We start from the raw sequence: 18,841 nt of genomic DNA, 5'->3' as shown, positions 1-18,841 counted from the left end.
CACTCATCCATGATTAATTTCACACACACTTTTTATAGGTACTGTAACCAAATTTAAATCTGGTAACAGGGCTACTGATATACACAGCGCGCTTAGGGGCCGTCCATTAATCACGTGAGGTTTTTTTTAGCATTTTTTAACCCCCCCTCCCCCTTGGTGATACATTTTGACGTTCAAGACCACGTATATCACGTGGATTGAGACATTTCGTGATTTTTTATAGACCCCCTCCCCCCCCTTTCGAGCCTCACGTGATTAATGGACGGCCCCTTACGGGCTTACGCCGTCGCTCCTTCAAAATTTTCAGACACTAGCCGGTCCCGAGCGATAGCGAGGATATAACCATTGTAACCACAAATGAGACTGGTAACAGAGTATAATAAAGTGCAATTGAGTCACATACACTCGCCAATATTTTCGTGTGTCTACGAGTAATTGGCTATTTACTGAATTAGGTACTATTAACACATAATATAATAATATATTTCTATTGGTAAAAATATTGGTAAATGGAATTACATGGACGCTTCGCCAGTGGCGACCATGTATAAGGCAGAATTATATTCCTGGTCTAGTGGTACGCCTATCGTAACAATAAGAAACATTTTTTAAAACTGTTTTTCCTAGATACGTAATCATTCTGCAGATTATGGCAAAACTATTATCTTCATCCATCATAGTCACACACACTAAAATTTGAGACTATCTACAATGAATAACAATATTCTTTGCTTTCGGTTTCTTTTTCACTTCCTAGTTCTACTTTGTATTTTAATGTACCTCTTAAAACGACCATTTTCAAACGCAGTCAAACAAAAGAGCAAGGAAAAACAAGCAATTTAAAAATTAAGGTCCATTTCTGTTAACGACGGAATGTTAAACTATTCTCTTTGGAGTACGCCAAAAATTCATTTAATTATTAGACATTTACATTATTAAAAGTACATTTAAAAAGCAACTACGCATTCCACGGCTGTCTAGATAATCAAAATACCAGACTGAAAGTGAATTTAAATCTCTACATAGGTACCCCACGAACGCATTTTATCGCAGGTAGTACCTCAGCGCCCAACTCTGATGGTACCCCTATATGGGTCACCGCTATAAAGCATCTTCTTAACTCTTCACCGTTTATTTGATAGCCTGAAGTCGGTATAACACCGTCAGGCGCCATTTCTTCTTCTCTTCAGCGCTTTTCCCACATCGCATCGTATCGCGATCGTTTGGTGTTGTGGATGATGAGCTTTCACTAGCGGATTGTTCTGTGTTTGCGGATTTAAGTTGTCTATAAAGATTTAAATGCTGTTTGCTACTTGTTGCTGAAGAATTGCATTGGTCAGTGATACGCGGGTCGGATGGTGCAGCTCTAGTGTTGGATTTAAAAGCTAGTTAATAAGTGGATAGACGTAAGTAGAAAACTGATCAATATTTTAATAAATATGTTATGCGTAAAAACTCAAAAATAATACCCCTATACCCAGGAAACCAAGCATTTAAAAATAGAAAAAGGACATACCGCTATTTTTTAACTCGAATGTCTGGGGAAAGTCAATAGAAAAGGCGTATCATCCCGTGGTAATCGAAATGTTTACTGCTTCATGGTTTTTATTAACATAAGCAGAAAAAGTCACTTTTTTATTCATTTCAATATTTTGAAAAAATTACGCATTATAGATAAAAATTTTCAACAGCCAGACTTTCTTAAAAAATATACCTCTTTTTTTAAAATGAGATTTTCTAAATTAAAAAATGTTAACAAACAAAACAGGGCAGTCAATGATGGTATTTGGCTCCGAATTCCATCCTATTACATCGATTTACTTGATATTTTCACAGTCAGTAGGGAATAGCTCAAGAAACAAAGTCTACCCTATGTCGATGTGCGCTTTTATCTTGGGGGTGGTTACCACCCCTTCTCGGGGGTGAAAAATGTTTTGGTTAAAATAGCCACGGAAGAGGCTAGAGAACCTAATTTTAGGCAAAGACTGTTCTATAATTATTTTTTGAAAACTCAACACTTTTCATTAAAAATTTTCAATTTTCATTAAAAACTATGTATCGAACAAAAAACTATATAAAATATTTCTGTAGGTTATAAAAAAACAAAGAGATTCGTTCCTTCATAAATCTTCTAGTTATAATACAAAGAGGGATGTGGCAGGTAAGAAAAGTTTGATTTTTTGCTGCATGCTCAAATCGGTGTATTCAACTTGAAATAATAGAGAAACGGTCGATTTTAGGTATCCACAGAGAACGATAGTTCTCACCAGTGGCGCACAACACCCCTACAAGCGACACTATATATACACGAAATTTTCGATTTTCTAAACCTGACTGAATTGAAAATTGGGCTAAATCCCATCTTAAAGTTTAGGAAAAGACTCGTCCATCCATATGTTACCTCTCCATTTTGGTCCAAGGGTGTGGATTTTACGGCCCTTCCCATTTAAAGCCTGTTTTTCGTTCTCGTCCCCAAAACTCCCAAAAATTTCAAAAATTTAAGCCCGACCTTTACGGCTTCTGATAGCACAGATCATTACCTTTCCAACGCATGTTTAATTTTGAAAATCGGTTATACCATTCAAAAGTTATCGAGCTCAGAAATATGACTCAATTTTTATTTAAAAAATGGAAAATGTTTGTGGATATGTATGTATGTATGTATGTATGTATGTGTGTGGAAAAGTTACACCGATCTGAATTTTTTTTTCTGTGTTTCAAGAAGGTGTGAGGGCCGATTCAGAACCGGTCTAATTTTTGACTTCTAACTACCCGTAAGCCAGCTACAGGACTAGGTAGATACAAAATTGCATATTTTTTGGGCGTATATATCTTAAGTTCAAGGAAAGACAGGAAAACCGCAAATACACCAAATCAATAGGGTTGAGTTAAGCTTTCAAGTGGCGCCTAAGCGATCAAGCTGAGACATACACACTGCTCGCCATAGCCAAAAAACTGAAAAATTAAACTTTGAAAATTTTGGTTTTTCGACAATTACTCAAAATTTCAACCTACGAATTGCGCCAATAACTGAGAGTTTGTAGAAGGACTCAGGACGCGTCTAACGGTGTATACCTCATATCTGGGAAAATTCGAATTTTTAAGTTATAGGCTTCATAAGTATAATCAAATCTATTTCTTATGGGAAAAACGGTTTTTCAAGCTCAATAATTCCTGTAATACGTTCAGTTATCATACTCGATCTTGGATGCTGGTCAGATACTACTTGTCAATACGTTTCAAATTCATGTTTAGTGATCAACATCAGGTAAACCGTTCAGAAGTTATAGAGCTCCAAAAGTATAATTAGTCCAGGAACTGAAATTTTTCACTTCGCAATTTTTACAGAATGGATAGATTTGCTTGAAAATTTGACAATAAGTAGTGGATAGTCCAAGGATCAAAATCTATATGATGCCGAAAGACGCTTTTACCATGGGGTGGTTGCCACCTCATCTCGTAGGTGGAAATTTTTTATTATATTTTGACCGCAAATGCTGGTAAAAACATTAATTATAAGCAAAAAATGTTCATTATACATTTTTTTTTGATAAAATTAATAGTTTTCGATTTATTGGTTATCGAAGCTGTTAGTTTTATATCGAAAAAATTACCAGAGAACGGCAGTTCTCGCCAGTGGCGCAGAAATACACCCCCCTACACGCGACACTATTATATATACACAATTTTTAATTTTCTAAATCTGACTGAATTGAAAATTGTGCCAACTCCCATCTTCAAGTTCAGAAAAAGACTCACCCATTCATATGTCAACCATCCATTTTGGTCCAAGGGTGTCGATTTTACGGCCCTTCTTATTTAGGTCTGTTTTTCGTTCTGGCTCACAAAACTCCCAAAAACTTCAAAAATTTAAGTCTGACCTTTGCGGCTTCTAACAGTACTGATCATTACCTTTCCAACGCATGTCTAATTTTGAAAATCGGTTATACCATTCAAAAGTTATAGAGCTTAGAAATGTGACTTAATTTTTATTTAAAAAAGGGAAAATGTCTGTGGATATATATGTATGTGTGTTTGAAAGTTAAACCGATTTGATATTTTTCCTCTGTGTTTGAAGAGGGGGTCAGGGCCGATTTAGAACCGGTGTAGTTTGTGACTTTTGACCACCCATAAGCCAGCTATAGGACTTGGTAGGTACAAAACGGCATATGTTCTGGGGGTATATATATTCGGAACAAGAAGAGCCAGGAGAACCGCAAATACATCAAATTAATAGTGTTGACTTAAGCTTTCAAATGGTGTCTAAGCCGTCAGAATCAGACATACACACGGCTCAGTATAGCCGAAAAACTGAAAAACTAAACTTTGAAAATTTTGGTTTTTCGACAATTACTCAACATTTCAACCTACAAATTGCGCCAATAACTTAGCGTTTATAGAAGTACTCCAGACGAATTTAATGGTGTATACCTCATATCCCGGAAAATTTGAATTTTTTAGGTTATAGGCTTCATAAGTATGATAAAATCTATTTCCTGTGGGAAAAACGATTCCTCAAGCTCAATAATTCCTGTAATAGCTTCAATTTTCATACTTGACCTTAGATCCATCAGATACTACTGGTCAATACGTTTCAAACTCATGTTTACTGATCAAAATCGGTTAAGCCGTTTAGAAGTTTTTAAGCTACAAAAGTATAATCCAATTAACGATTATTCCCGAAATGGTTTATGTAGTTGTAGTGGTTACGACGCTAAATTTGATCTGGCAACGGACAATCCGACTTCATTTACCGGCCATCTCAATTTTTTTTTCAATCTATTTCGAATAAAAAAAAATCTAGTGTACATTCGATGGACACTAGATCATTTGGGAGATAATGCAACAAAGGTGACCATTTATAAAGCTTGACGTGTAATAGAGGAACATTGCATTCAACTTCATACATTTAATTTATAAATAACTTTGAAAAACTCCTGATACAAGCATAAAAACCGCTAAACGCCGTAAAAATGAGTGGCGCATAAAATATTCCAGCTACAAAAGATCTGATATGAATATTACGTGGCGCGAAAATGGATTTTCATTTGATGCAAAACAAAATTCTAGTTTTATTTTAAAAGATTTTTCCATAATATTTGCTAAATTTGAAGTAAACGCGCCACAAAAGAGTTTCAAACTGTATCAAAGTTACTCTTTTGTGGCGCGTTTACTTCAAATTTAGCAAATATTATGGAAAAATCTTTTAAAATAAAACTAGAGTTTTGTTTTGCATCAAATGAAAATCCATTTTCGCGCCACGTAATATTCATATCAGATCTTTTGTAGCTGGAATATTTTATGCGCCACTCATTTTTACGGCGTTTAGCGGTTTTTATGCTTGTATAATGATACTTACAACTTTTATAGTGCTTGAAAAGACATTTAAAAGGAGCAATACCAAATGTCTATTACATTCAAACTAAGCGTACAGATATAATTTGTCCGCTATAACTTTTCCCATGCGGTACGATTCATTTTCAATCAAATTAAGTCAAGACATAAAGTGAAACGTACGTCGATGTGTGTAGTATATAGTATACAGTATACAAAATGTATATATACACATCGACGTTCATTTCACTTTATGTTTGGACTTAAACAATATTAAATGTCGAGTTCAGAACTCCAAAGTTATATTTAGAGTAGGTATTGAATTCCAAATTGATTTTTTTTGAGTATTGGAGTATTCTAAGTATATTTTGGAGTATTTTTGGAAAAATCAAGTAAAACTGTAAATATATTAAGTATTGAGTGCAGTACTCCTAAAATAGAAGGGAACCACCCTCTATAATTTGGTCCCTATAGAAAATATAAAAATATGCAAAAACATGTCAAATTTATTTATGAGGGGGACAATTTCTAGACCAGTTTTCAACCAAAATAATATCAACCCTCTAGCGGGGGCGGACACAATCCCAAAAATCTTTAATGGAAAGGGAGTTGAGTGATACCTAATTTCAAAGGTCGTTCAACCACTTTTTTAAAAATACTCATACATACATTATATATTTTTTTAAGTACTTTTGTAAAAATCAAGTGAAACTGTAAAGACATTAAGTATCGAGTTTAGAACTCCAAGAACTTTTTGGAGTACTGAGTCCAAGATTTTTCCAAAAGTACTGAAAAGAAATATATATTGTATGTTGTATTTTTGAAAAATTAGTTAAACGACCTTGACCATGAGGTATCACCCAAGGCCCCGTTGCATTAAAATTTTGGGAGTTGTGCTCGCCCCCGCTGGAGGGTTGATGTAATTTAATTGAAAACTTCTTCTTTTTGTATAGAAATGATTCTGTCCTTTTTTTAATGTGCCTCTAGTAAGTTGTTCCATCGTTTTCGTGGTCTTCCCACTGATCGTCTTCCTATTGGGGAACCGTCTTTCGCTGTCCTGACTACCCTATTTATTGTCATTCGGCTTATGTGGTCATTCCATTCTATTCTTCTGTTTCTTACCCAGTTATTAATGTTATACACCTTGCATCTCCGTCGTATATCTGTACTTCTAGCTCTGTCTCCGCTGTTTCGAGTAATCTTTTTGTCCTCTCTGTGTGGTGTTTCTGCCGCGTATGTCATTATTGGTCTGATGGCTGTTTTGTAAATTCTGCCTTTCATTTCTTTTCCGATATTTTTATTTCTCCATATTGTGTCATTTAGGCAACCTGCGGCTCTGTTTTATCTATTCACTTGATCTTCCACTTCTGTTTCGAGCCTTCCGTAGCTAGATAGTGTGATGCCTAGGTATTTAAACTCCATCACTTGTTCTATTATCTGACCTTCCAGCTGCAATTTACATCTTATTGGATCTGCTGTTATAACCATGCATTTTGTCTTTTGTGAGGAAATTAACATGTTAAATTTTCTGGCGATTATGTTGAATTGGTGCAGCATACGTTGTAAATCATCTTCACTTTGAGAGATTAGTATTGCATCGTCCGCATAGCAGATTATTTTAAATTGTTTTTCTCCCATTTGGTATCCTTTTTTATTAGTTCTTACTTTTTTTTAATTATTTCGTCCATATAATTGCAAACTGATCTACAAAATGCCCCATTCACAAATAAATTTGACTTGTTTTTGCATATTTTTAGATTTTCTATAGGGACTAACGAAATCCATACAATTTGTAGATTAAATTTCTCATTTTTAAGCAAAGTGCTTAAATTTTTTGAGATTTACGTACTTCACTATCACTTGACCCATTTAGTATTATACTAGGTTATTCCACTTTCAAATTTTAATTAACTAAAAGCAATGATTTTCAAAATAATATTTTTCCTTATGCCCCAGTTAACCTATTCGGCGAGGTCGTACCGGAAAAACTGAACCAATTAGTCGCAAGGACTGCTAGTGCAAGTAATGGTGATAATGGTGATAATGACACCTAATACTTTACGTAACGAAACTCTCTATGTCTACGTTTAAGGCCTGGAGAGAGTTATTACGACTACATGACTTGTAGGTACGTATCTGATCGGGTTAAAAAGTGAACCTTCATATGCGGGTTCAATCTTATTAGTATTGGAAATTGGCTCTTTATTAATAATATATGTAATTATTTTGATATTTCCGCCATATGAATTATGTTTAATGATAGTTGTACAGGTATTTGCAAGTTGGAAGCTTTCTTTATAATTTTTTTATTAATTTCATTAAATGGTTTATTACTTGGATTATTGAAAATGAAACTATAGCCCTATTTATCCCTATTTAAACTACAGCCCTACAGGCCAGGGTCGATAATTTTTGAGACCAAAAAAATGACGGCCAAATAGGATGGAACCCATTGTAAAAAAGAAAATATAACAAAAATTAAGGTACTAGTACACTTTTTAGAAGACCAAAAATAATCATTTTTTCAAGAATTTTTTTCTCAGAATCTTTATTAAAAATTAACATAAAACTTTTTACATATTAGTATCTAACTGTTGGAGAGTACAAAAAATATATCTTTTTTCATTTATGCACGTGCACTAATATTGTAGAGGGCGCAAAAGTCAGGGCCTCGAAAAATGATGTCGGACAGTTGTTAATCTCAGGATTGGGATATCAGAAACAAAAAAATCGTACAACATTTGAAAAAGGATGGTCTCTTACGTGACAATTTACCACAATTTGACCAAAAAATAAAAAATAAATATTTTTAACCAAGAAAAACTCAACAAAAGCGGGCGATTATTTCACAAATTTTTTTCAAATTTTCGTAATGTTTTTTTTTGCGGAATTTTTTACTAACGGTGGTAAATTGTCACGTAAGAGACCTTTTTTTTAAATGCCTTACGATTTTTTTGTTTCAGAGATCCCAATCCTGACATTAACTGTCCGCCATCGGAACTACTTTTTCTCGAGGCCTCGACTTTGGCGCCCTCTACAATATTAGTGTACGTGCATAAATGAAAACAGATATATTTTTTGTATTCTCTAAGAGGTATACACCTATTAATATGTAAAAAGTTTTATGTTCATTTTTAATAACGGCCCTGAGAAAAAAAATCTTAAAAAAATGCTTAATTTTGGTCCTCTAAAGTGTACTAGTACCTTAAAGGGACAATAATTTATGGGCGATCTATTATCGGGAAGTAATAACCGTGTCCTTATTTTAAAGGTAAAAAATTATAATTTCCGGCAAACCTAGAGGCATACACAACAAAATATCGGAAGAATGAGAACCAGCCAACTACAGTTTATTCGCCAACTACAGTCATCAAGAACATAGAGATGACTATTTCGTTTAGTTTTTGAATATTTTTGGATCACAGTTACTTGTATAATCACGTAAATTATTCATTAATTTAATTAGTAGCTTTATTTTTGCACTATTTATGTATTGAGTGAATACAATAATTTATATACTACACAATAAAAACTAATAATCGACAAAAGAGAAAAAGTTACTATCCTCTTCAATTTACTCGTGTACGAAATCATTAAAAGCGTCACCAAGGAAAAGGATACAGAATGGTAAACAAAGAAGTAAAAATACTGTGTTACGCAAACGACGCAATATTAATAGCTCAAGATGAAGATAGCCTGTAAAGATTCGTCTATAGATTTAACATCAGTGGTGTCATCGTGTGGGAACGCGTGGGAACGCCGTTCCCGCACTGGTTAAGGAAAGAAAAAAAATAATAGAGAATTTAGGTTTTGTAAACAAAAATTAGCAGTGCGTTCCGGCACTGCGTTCCCGCACTGCTAATTTTGCCATGACACCACTGTTTAACATAAGAGCAAAAGAATTAAATATGACAATATCATCTCAGAAAACTAGAAGAATAGTACTCAGCAAAGAACCAATCAGATGTAAAATAGAAATTGAGGACATCAGTATTGAACAAGTAATGGAAATTAAATATCTTGGAATTATACTGTACAGATACGAAGATCCCCTAAAAGAAGTGAGAAATCAAGTACAAAAAGCAAATAGACTAGAAGGATACTTTAATAACACTATACTGCAAATTCTACATGTTAACACTGAAATAAAGTCAAACATTTATAAAGCCAGTGTAAGACCAATAACGACATATGCATCAGACATAAAGCCTCCTCTACACATCGGCAGACGCATCTGCGGATGCATCTGCCGATATATCATCACGCGCTGACCACACATCTGTAGGTACACATCTGTAAATAGTTCAGTCTGTGTTAATTCTCGGGTGACGCAATATCTATTTTGAATTCACTGCGAAAACTAATGCGTCGTGGAGGTCCGAGGTAAACAACAGACGATCAATTTACCCCATCTACACATCTGCGGATGCATACGCAGATGCCGTCCGCGGACACGTCTGCCGATGTGTAGAGGAGGCATTAGACCCGACACAGCCACAACACAAAGACTACTACTGGAAACGGAAGAAAGCAGGCCCGCTGAGAGGAGGGTACGGCCGTACATTTTACCGGGGCCCGGCGTCGACCAGACCAAAGACGTAATTTTTCCCGTTTTTTTGGCTCCTCACTTTATGTGCATACTGCATTTTGTTAATACTCAGTTATATTTAATATTTATTACCTTTACCTCTATTTTGAAATATAGGGCATATTATTGAGGCGACTGATAATTTTAAGCCCGACGCAATATTACGCTGTGAAATATTTAATATTGTCATAGATTGTATCATAAGCAACTTAACCAGAAGATTTAATGCGGCAATTGAAATTCATTTGCTATTTACCATTTTATGGACATTCTGACATGAAGATAACACCAATATTAAGAAAAAATAATAAGACAAGAAAAAAAGAAGAAATAAAAAAAAATAAAAAAAATCAAGCGAGTTTTATAAAGAAGACGATAGAGTCTTCAGAATCTCTATGGAGACGATAGAGATATACAAAGAGAATATTTGTGAATCTCAACTTTCTCCAATAGATTTACTTAATAAAATTGAACATCCCAAATTGGAATTATTATTTCCCAAATAGCGTCAAGAATATTTTGCACATTACCGGAGGTAGTCGCAAAAGGGAAAAGATCATTTAGTTTTCTTTTTCGCATAAAAAATACTATGAGATCTACAATGAAACAGGATCAGGTAACTGGCCTAGCAACTTTGTGCATTGAGAATGATTTTTGTGCATTGAGAATGATTTGGTAAAATCCTGCGATTTTTCGAAAATTATAGACATCTTTGCCAATCAAAAAACTCGAAAAGCACCGGTATTGTAAATATTTTCACTATTATAAAAATATAATAAAAATTTTATAAAAGTTATATTTGAAATGTTTCTTATTATTGTTTATTATTGATTATTTCATTCATAGGAGATTCTGACCAATAGAAAGCTACAGAAATCTGAATTAAATCGATAATTTTTGATAATCTCCCGTCGTTAAGTATATTACGTCAGATGCCCTTCGTTGCTACTAAAAAATACATTCAGTGACATTAATGACAATTAATGTTTTAAAAATTATAAAAGTGATAACTTTCAATCGTCAAATATTTATAAAAACTGTGTGTTTAATGGTACTTACATAAATAAATTACAATAAAATTTTGGTTTTGAACAGTTTTATTCATGAAATAATCGCAACAAATTGCACTCGACCTCTGAAATTAATATATAATTTTTACTCTCGTGACACTTTGACATAATTTGACTCGCCTTCGGCTCGTGAAATTAAAACTGTCAAGGTGTCACTCGGGAAAAATTCAATAATTTCAGAGCTCTTGTGCAATTACTACTGATTATTTCATTCATAGGAGATTCTGACCAATAGAAAGCTACAGAAATCTGAATTAAATCGATAATATTTGATAATCTCCCGTCGTTAAGTATATTACGTCAGATGCCCTTCGTTGCTACGAAAAAATACATTCAGTGACATTAATGACAATTAATGTTTTAAAAATTATAAAAGTGATAACTTTCAATCGTCAAATATTTATAAAAACTGTGTGTTTAATGGTACTAATTTGTACTTACATAAATAAATTGCAATAAAATTTTGGTTTTGAACAGTTTTATTCATGAAATAATCGCAACAAATTGCACTCAAACTCTGAAATTAATATAGAATTTTTGCTCTTGACACTTTGACATAATTTCACTCCCCTTCGGCTCGTGAAATTAAAACTGTCAAAGTGTCACTCGGGAAAAATTCAATAATTTCAGAGCTCTTGTGCAATTACTACTGATAATTTTATTTCTATAAAAATTAAACAATTGTTTTGCGCTATTCACTGTTTACCGGAGGCCCGCTTTTTACTTCTTACCGGGGCCCGCTCAACCTTCTCGGCGGCCCTGGAAGAGAGTACTGAGAAGAATGAATATTACTGGAAATACGCTGAGATATCGAATGAAGATATTAGAAGAAAATGTAACGTACAATGTATAAACAAATGGATACTAAAAAAAAAGAATGGAATAACCACATAACCAAAATGGGGGAGACACCTGTGGTCAAAATAGCAAGAGATAAATCACCAATCGGTAGAATAAGTATCGTCGACCGCGCAAAATATGGAGTGACAAGCTTCAATAGAGGTATCAATCCGCCAATGAACAAGCACAATTACTTATAAAGAGGAAAATGGAGAAGAAGAACAATTTTCTGTTAAATAGGTTGACTCGCCCCGAAAAATACTGGTGTGCTTTATTTTAAATTTTATAATATCATCTGCCCACGTAATGCAACAAAAATGTTTAAATATTTATGCCAGGATGTCAGAAAATCTAATACTATAAAGAAATATGCAGATTTTTACAATGTAAATTTTGTATAATGAATATAAAAATATTGTAATTTTTGAATGAATGAATCTGTCTTTTAGTAAATAAACAAACCATAAATAAAGAGTTCCAAATTTAATATTAGGTATAAACGATGTGTAGGAAGAATACTAATATTGCCCGCAGTGAAAAACAGACCGAGTATATCATTCTTGTAAAGGTCAACGAATCGTACAAAGAATTAGGTTAAGGTCGCATTCTTATGCTTTCGAAGAAATGCATAAGGATATTGGTTTTTTTTTATATACAAATCAATTACAAAGGATCGATATCCAAATTGGAATATATTTCATTTAAGTACGTGACTTAATTATCTGCGTAATTAGGCCATTCTATAAATAATATTGATTATTTCATTCATAGGAGATTCTGACCAATACAAAGCTACAGAAATCTAAATTAAATTGATAATTTTTGATAATTTCCCGTCGTCAAGTATATTACGTCAGATGCCCTTCGTTGCTACGAAAAAATACATTCAGTGACATTAATGACAATTAATGTTTTAAAAATTATAAAAGTGATGACTTTCAACCGTAAAATATTTATAACAACTGTGTTTAATTGTACTAATTTGTACTTACATAAATAAATTACAATAAAATTTTGGTTTTGAACAGTTTTATTCATTAAATAATCGCAACAAATTGCACTCGATCTCTAAAATTAATATAGAATTTTAGAGCTCTTGTGCAATTACTACTGATAATTTTTTCAAAAGTAATTCCTTAAAAATTCAGTTCACATAAAAGTAGTTCATTTCAATGGTTATTTCATTTTACGCAAACGTTCTTTTAAACAATTTTTTTCTAATTAGATTTATAGATAGGGTCATAATACACACATACACACTGATTGAGGGTGTCGGCCGATATGCGCTCGACCGCTTTGCGCCCTTACCTGAAATCGGCCAGTTTGCGTTCTAACACTTTGTTAATGGAGATGTATAGCTAATTATTTTCTTATGTCGACTCTCTTGCGCTCTCTTGTAATCCACGTTTAATTTTATTCTACCATAACGATCAGGTAACGGTTAGGCTAGTAAAATTAGTTTTAAAAAATCATAAAACTATCAAAAAATGGATATAGTCTAGATGATGTGCACAGAATTGGAAGGTGGAAACACAAAAAAATCTTATGTATGTCTTTGTACTCACTTTATAATGCTAAAAAAATCACGGCTTTTAGATTTCAATGCCTATTTTTTTTTATAATTCTCATTATAGAAACACATATAGAAACATGGATAATTTTGTTTTAATTACTTGCTTGTAGCCTGTAGATATAGTAAAAATTGCGATAAACTTTTATTTTAACATTTAAATTTAATTTAATATTTCACTGAAGTATGTGGTTCTTGATAATATTACGAAAATTAATGTCTAAAGACGGAAATACCCGAAAGTTATTAAGTTAGGACCGAAGGGTTGGGTCTTCCTCCTTCCCCACATATTTTGAGTCAGGTAGGTTTACCAGACTACTATTGTAGAATTAAATTAAAATTATATTGCAAGAGAGCGCAAATCGGCCGATTAAGGAAACTATAGTAGTTAGATATTTCTATTATGAAAATTGCAAAGCGCAAACCGGTCGATTTCAGGTAAGGGCGCAAAACGGTCGAGCGCAAATCGGCCGTATTCCTGATTGAGTCCTTGTTGTCCTACAAGAAATTTCGTTGGATCTATAAGTAGGTACTCCAGTAAATCAGTTCAAAAATAGAATAACCTTTGACTTCTATCCTAATGCATCGATTTTGATGAAATTTTGGGACTACGCTCTATCTACCTCCGAATTCAAAGTCTACCCTATGCCGATACACCATTATTATTTTTTACGGGTGAATTATTGCCAAAATTGAATTAGAATAAACTTACGTGCATAGAAACCGGCCCACTTAAACATTTCGTCATTTTTGATGTCTCATATTTCCTAAACTTGTTGGCCGATTTACTGTATGCCAATACCACTGTAATAATATTGTTGCTAAACAGGTAAATTTTTATTGTATACCGGGTGTACCAATCAAACTGTGTTTTTTTTTTCAAAGTTCGCCTCATCCCGTGGAATATTCTAGCTTTTATAATAAAATTAAAACCCAACTATAGCCTCAGATTTTCTTAACATTCTGTTTTTTGATTTATTCGTTTATGTTGGATAATAAGAAAGTTAGGTAATTTAACAACTAGACATGTTGTTCATCAATACACGGTGTTTCTAGATAAGTACGACAAACTTTAAGGGGTAATTCTGCATGAAAAAAATAATGACAGTTGGCTTTATAAACGTATGTCCGCATATGTTTTGTTCCGAGATACGGGATGTTGAATTTTTTCTTACAAACTGACGATTTATTTAGTGCTTTAAAACAATTTGAGACAAGTGATAATTATTTCTAAGTGATATTTATTTTGGATTTTTTGACATAAAATTAATAATTCTATATTCACCATTAGCGTGCATACGGATAATATGATCGGTCATATTACACGTATTACAGAAACCCGCAGATTAGGAATTATTCATTTTGACCAAACCATCTTAATATCTATGTTCTCCTATTTTGGCATCAATTGCTACCTTCTCTACTTCCCCTAATATACTCTTTAATTTTATCCATTTCTGTTATTCCACTCATCCATCTCGCAATTTTCATTTCTGACACATAATATATTAGTTGTCTCTCTTTCTTTTTAAGTGCCCAACATTCAGTTCCATACATCAAGGCTGGTCTTATTGCTATTTTATAGAATTTTTCGTTCGAACGTATTGGAATTTTTTTGGTGCACAACACACCACTCGCTTCCTTGCTTTATTTATTTTTTGGAATATTTAAACCAATTGCTCATTTATTGCTATTACTCTTTCCATTAACTGGATTTCTATTACATTCTTCATTTAGTAAATCGTTACTAAATACATCAGAGTTACTAAATAGTTAATAAATAAGTCCACCCTCACTTCCACTCTTCAGGTACATTTTTTTCTTCCAATTCCTTTATCATTTGTTCGTGGTAGTTTTTATTTTTCCCTCTTAACAATTCGTTTTTTTCCCTTTAATTTCATATTTTACTACTTTTGTATTTCCTCCGCTTTTAAATAAATAATTTTGTAAAACAAAGTAAGTTATCAATCGAAGTAGCACAGAAAACGATAATAAATATCGTTCCCATACCACCAGATTGACAACAGGTGGAATACTTTCTTTGGTTACACCTCCTGAGATTTTCAAAATTTATAAATCAAACAGAATGCCAAGGAAATTAAGATGAGAGAATTTTAAATAATTCACAACTCATCTGCTCAGCGTGGTAAAAGTTCCAACAAGAAAGATTCCTTAATACTCCTACAAAAGAGTAAATGAATTAAAAATGTATAAACATTTTCAATTTCTTTGCAACACGAAAATGCAGCAGCTGCATAATACTCTGGTTAAATCGGAGAGTGCAGGAAGAGTCTATACCGGTTTCGGTGGTCTTTTCCTTTTTCCGGAGGTTTTGAGGGGGAAAAGACCCCCGAAACCGGTATAGACCCTTCCTGGACTCTCCGATTTAACCATAGTATTATGCAGCTATTGCATTTTCATGTTGCAAAGAAATTGAAAATGTGTTTACCTTTTTAATTCATTTACTCTTTTGTAGAAGTATTAAGGAATCTTTCTTGTTGGAACTTTTACCACGCTGATCAGATGAGTTGTGAATTATTTAAAATTCTCTCATCTTAATTACCTCGGCATCCTGTTTGATTTATAAATTTTGAAAATCTCAGGAGATGTAACTAAAGAAAGTATTCCACCTGTTGTCAATCTGGTGGTATGCGAACGATATTTATTGTCGTTTTCTGTGCTACTTCGATTGATCACTTACTTTATTTTTCGGTAGATGGCTCTAGTTCATCCGTGACATTTCTTTCTTTGCAATTCGGAAAGGCCCAAAGTGTGATACCTGGAGAAATCGGAGAGAAAAGGATATGCGACTACTGATGAGGGGGAAAAGATCTCCGAAACCGGTATAGACTCTTCCTGCACTCTCCGATTTAACCAGAGTATCATGCAGCTGCTGCATTTTCGTTTTGCAAAGAAATTTAAAATGTTTATACATTTTTAAATAATTTTGTATTTCCTCTGCAATTTTTTTGCAGGTTTTTTATTAATTATTTAATTAATTGATTTTATTTTTATGCAACATTGATAAGACTCTTTCGTTCTTCTAGTCACATAGAGATTCCTCTATTCATATTATAGTCTCCTTAATAGTAAAACCGAATAATTTAACAGTTTTTATTATGATAATTGTGATTTATACTAATCTTTTTTAGGATATGTAAAGGATAATGCCGGTTGAATAACTATTAGAAGATAGATATGGTTAGATATAGGGTGAGTATCCAAAACTTTTTACTAAATTTCGAGTACAAGACTTTGAATCGTAACCTAAAGCTGTTTGATTTGTGAGTACGATACCTATCAGTGTTTTAATGAAGCGAAAGAATCTGTTATTTATCTGGTACTACATAATTCAAGGAAGTAAGTACTTAATTGTGTAACTGCGTAACTTGCGTAATTGCGAATATTTTGACCAGTGTCGATGCGGGTTCATAGGACATTTCCTCTTCCTGATTGAGCAATCGGTATTTTCTGTTGACATACGACTCATGATAAGGTAATATTTAGATAATTGTAACAATTATTTAAAGATAGCTTAATTTAATTCACTTCGAACTTTAAGAGTATTAATTTTTTTTATTTAGCTAATGCCTCGACAGCTAATGGTCATTGGCATGTTAGGTACGGTGAATTTTTGCAGTCAGGTACCTAGTGTCATATGTAGTGTATGTGTTAAGTAAGTGTCTTGTTACTTTGCAAAGTCGACGTCATTGTCTTTTCAAAGAGACGCTAATTGTTTCCGAACGTCTGCGGTCCCTCCGGTGAGTACCGATCCCTCAAGGACAGAAACTATTTTCACTTATTAATTTATAATCAACGAAACATTTCTAACCCCGGTGAGATTCGAACTCACAACCATTCGGACCTTTCGATCCAAAGGTAGGCGCTTTTACCACTGAGCCACAGAGGGGGTTAAGAGTATTAATTAAATCAAATAAATTTTCTCAACTTACATTCGACTTAATGAACAGATTAAATATTATCTTCATCATCGTAATCTAGCTTTTCGCGTCCAAAGTTGAACATAGGCCTTACATAATTTATTCCAGTTGTGTCGGTCTTAAACTTCCTCCAGTCGATTCTTAGCAATTCTTTTGACGTCGTCTGTCCCTCCTGTACGTGGTCTACATCTGTTTCTTCTATTTCCTCGTGTTCTCTACAGTGTAATTTTTTGGATCCACTGCCCGTTATTGATTCTGGTCATATGGCCTGTCCAGTTCCACTTCAGCCATCCTATGCGCTCTATGACATCTGTGACGCATGTCCTTCCCTTTGTGGCGACACGCTTTAATTACTATTTTTGCTAATTTTATTTTTTAATAACTTTTCTCAAAACGTTCATATAAATTCACATCTAATATACAAACCAGATGCTAAGAAGTTTTAAGAAACGAAATGTATCCCTAACCATAATATGTTTTTGGAGTGTTCAGTTTAACAAACTGAATCCCCATAAATTAATTACCTTATCAAACTTTATGTCAACTTCTTAAAATACAGAAAGGTTCTCAACTTTTAAAACGCCAGATGTAGTAATTTATTGCCTTTTCTAGCCATACTGTAGAAACACAAACATATTAGCGTTTGTGGTTTTTTTTTTCAGCCACAGTCAGTCGATATATAACTACGGGTCGATTCACAGTCTCCCGTCGAGAGACACAACCCAGCGGTCGTCGGAATAGATCAACAACATACCTTTTCGAGATATAAGCAAAACACGCCTTTCTTTTATCGACACAAATAAATATATTATTGTTCATTGTTTACACTTATTTTTAATTGATTCCGTCACCTACCATCGGAACGCCTTTATGTCCTCGTTTATAACCCTGTCTCTGAGTCAGCAAATATCAACCTTTGCGTTTACCTTTGGGCCACTACAGTTTGGTTGATATGGTCTAGGTTAAGGAAAGGGTTTCGGCATCGTAAGTCATGACTGGCATATGTGTCCACTGCCTTCTTTTTCAAATAATTTGGCATATTGCTCTTGAACATGTTGATTGAGCTCCATATGCGATGATTCTTTTTTGTAATTCAGCAATGTGATTGTTCCTGGAAATTTGTATTTCATGATCTAAGTATTTATATTTGTGAACTAATGGCTTAATATCAGATTTGTCGTGTATTGTATCTTTCTCAAAATTTATGTTCAAACCAACTTCCTTCCAACCTAACTTCAGTACGCGTAGTTTCAATATCTTGAAATTATCTGGTCATGATATGAGGAATGAATAGAGATATGGCTTGTTGCAACTCATTCTTCAGGGCAAAGTTTTTGGAAAGAGAGGACCAGGGAGAAGAACCATACCAAGGGTTCAAAACCTGAGAAAGTGGTTCAATAAATTGACAACCGCACTATTCCGAATAGCAGCAAGCAAAGTTAGGATAGCCATGATGATCGTCGATCGAATTCGATGACAACTGAATCGTATAGGTGTG

At 33.7% G+C, this 18,841-nt stretch overlaps 1 protein-coding gene across 1 annotated transcript in view; it reads left to right on the top strand.

Annotated features, from left to right (window-relative positions):
• Positions 1 to 1,212: 1,212 nt before the first annotated feature.
• LOC114331316 (adhesive plaque matrix protein-like) overlaps positions 1,213 to 18,841 on the top strand; it is a 140,377-nt gene continuing 122,748 nt past the window's right edge. Inside the window, exons 1-2 of the mRNA XM_028280846.2 lie at positions 1,213 to 1,406; positions 16,555 to 16,615. Coding sequence (XP_028136647.2) covers positions 16,601 to 16,615 — 15 coding nt within the window. The 5' untranslated portion in view covers positions 1,213 to 1,406; positions 16,555 to 16,600. The remainder of the gene's footprint in view (positions 1,407 to 16,554; positions 16,616 to 18,841) is intronic.

This window comes from Diabrotica virgifera, chromosome 1, assembly GCF_917563875.1.
Source record: "Diabrotica virgifera virgifera chromosome 1, PGI_DIABVI_V3a".
NCBI lineage: Eukaryota > Metazoa > Arthropoda > Insecta > Coleoptera > Chrysomelidae > Diabrotica > Diabrotica virgifera.
Note: the sequence above shows the minus strand (reverse complement) of the source record. Positions and strands in the feature narration are given on the sequence as shown.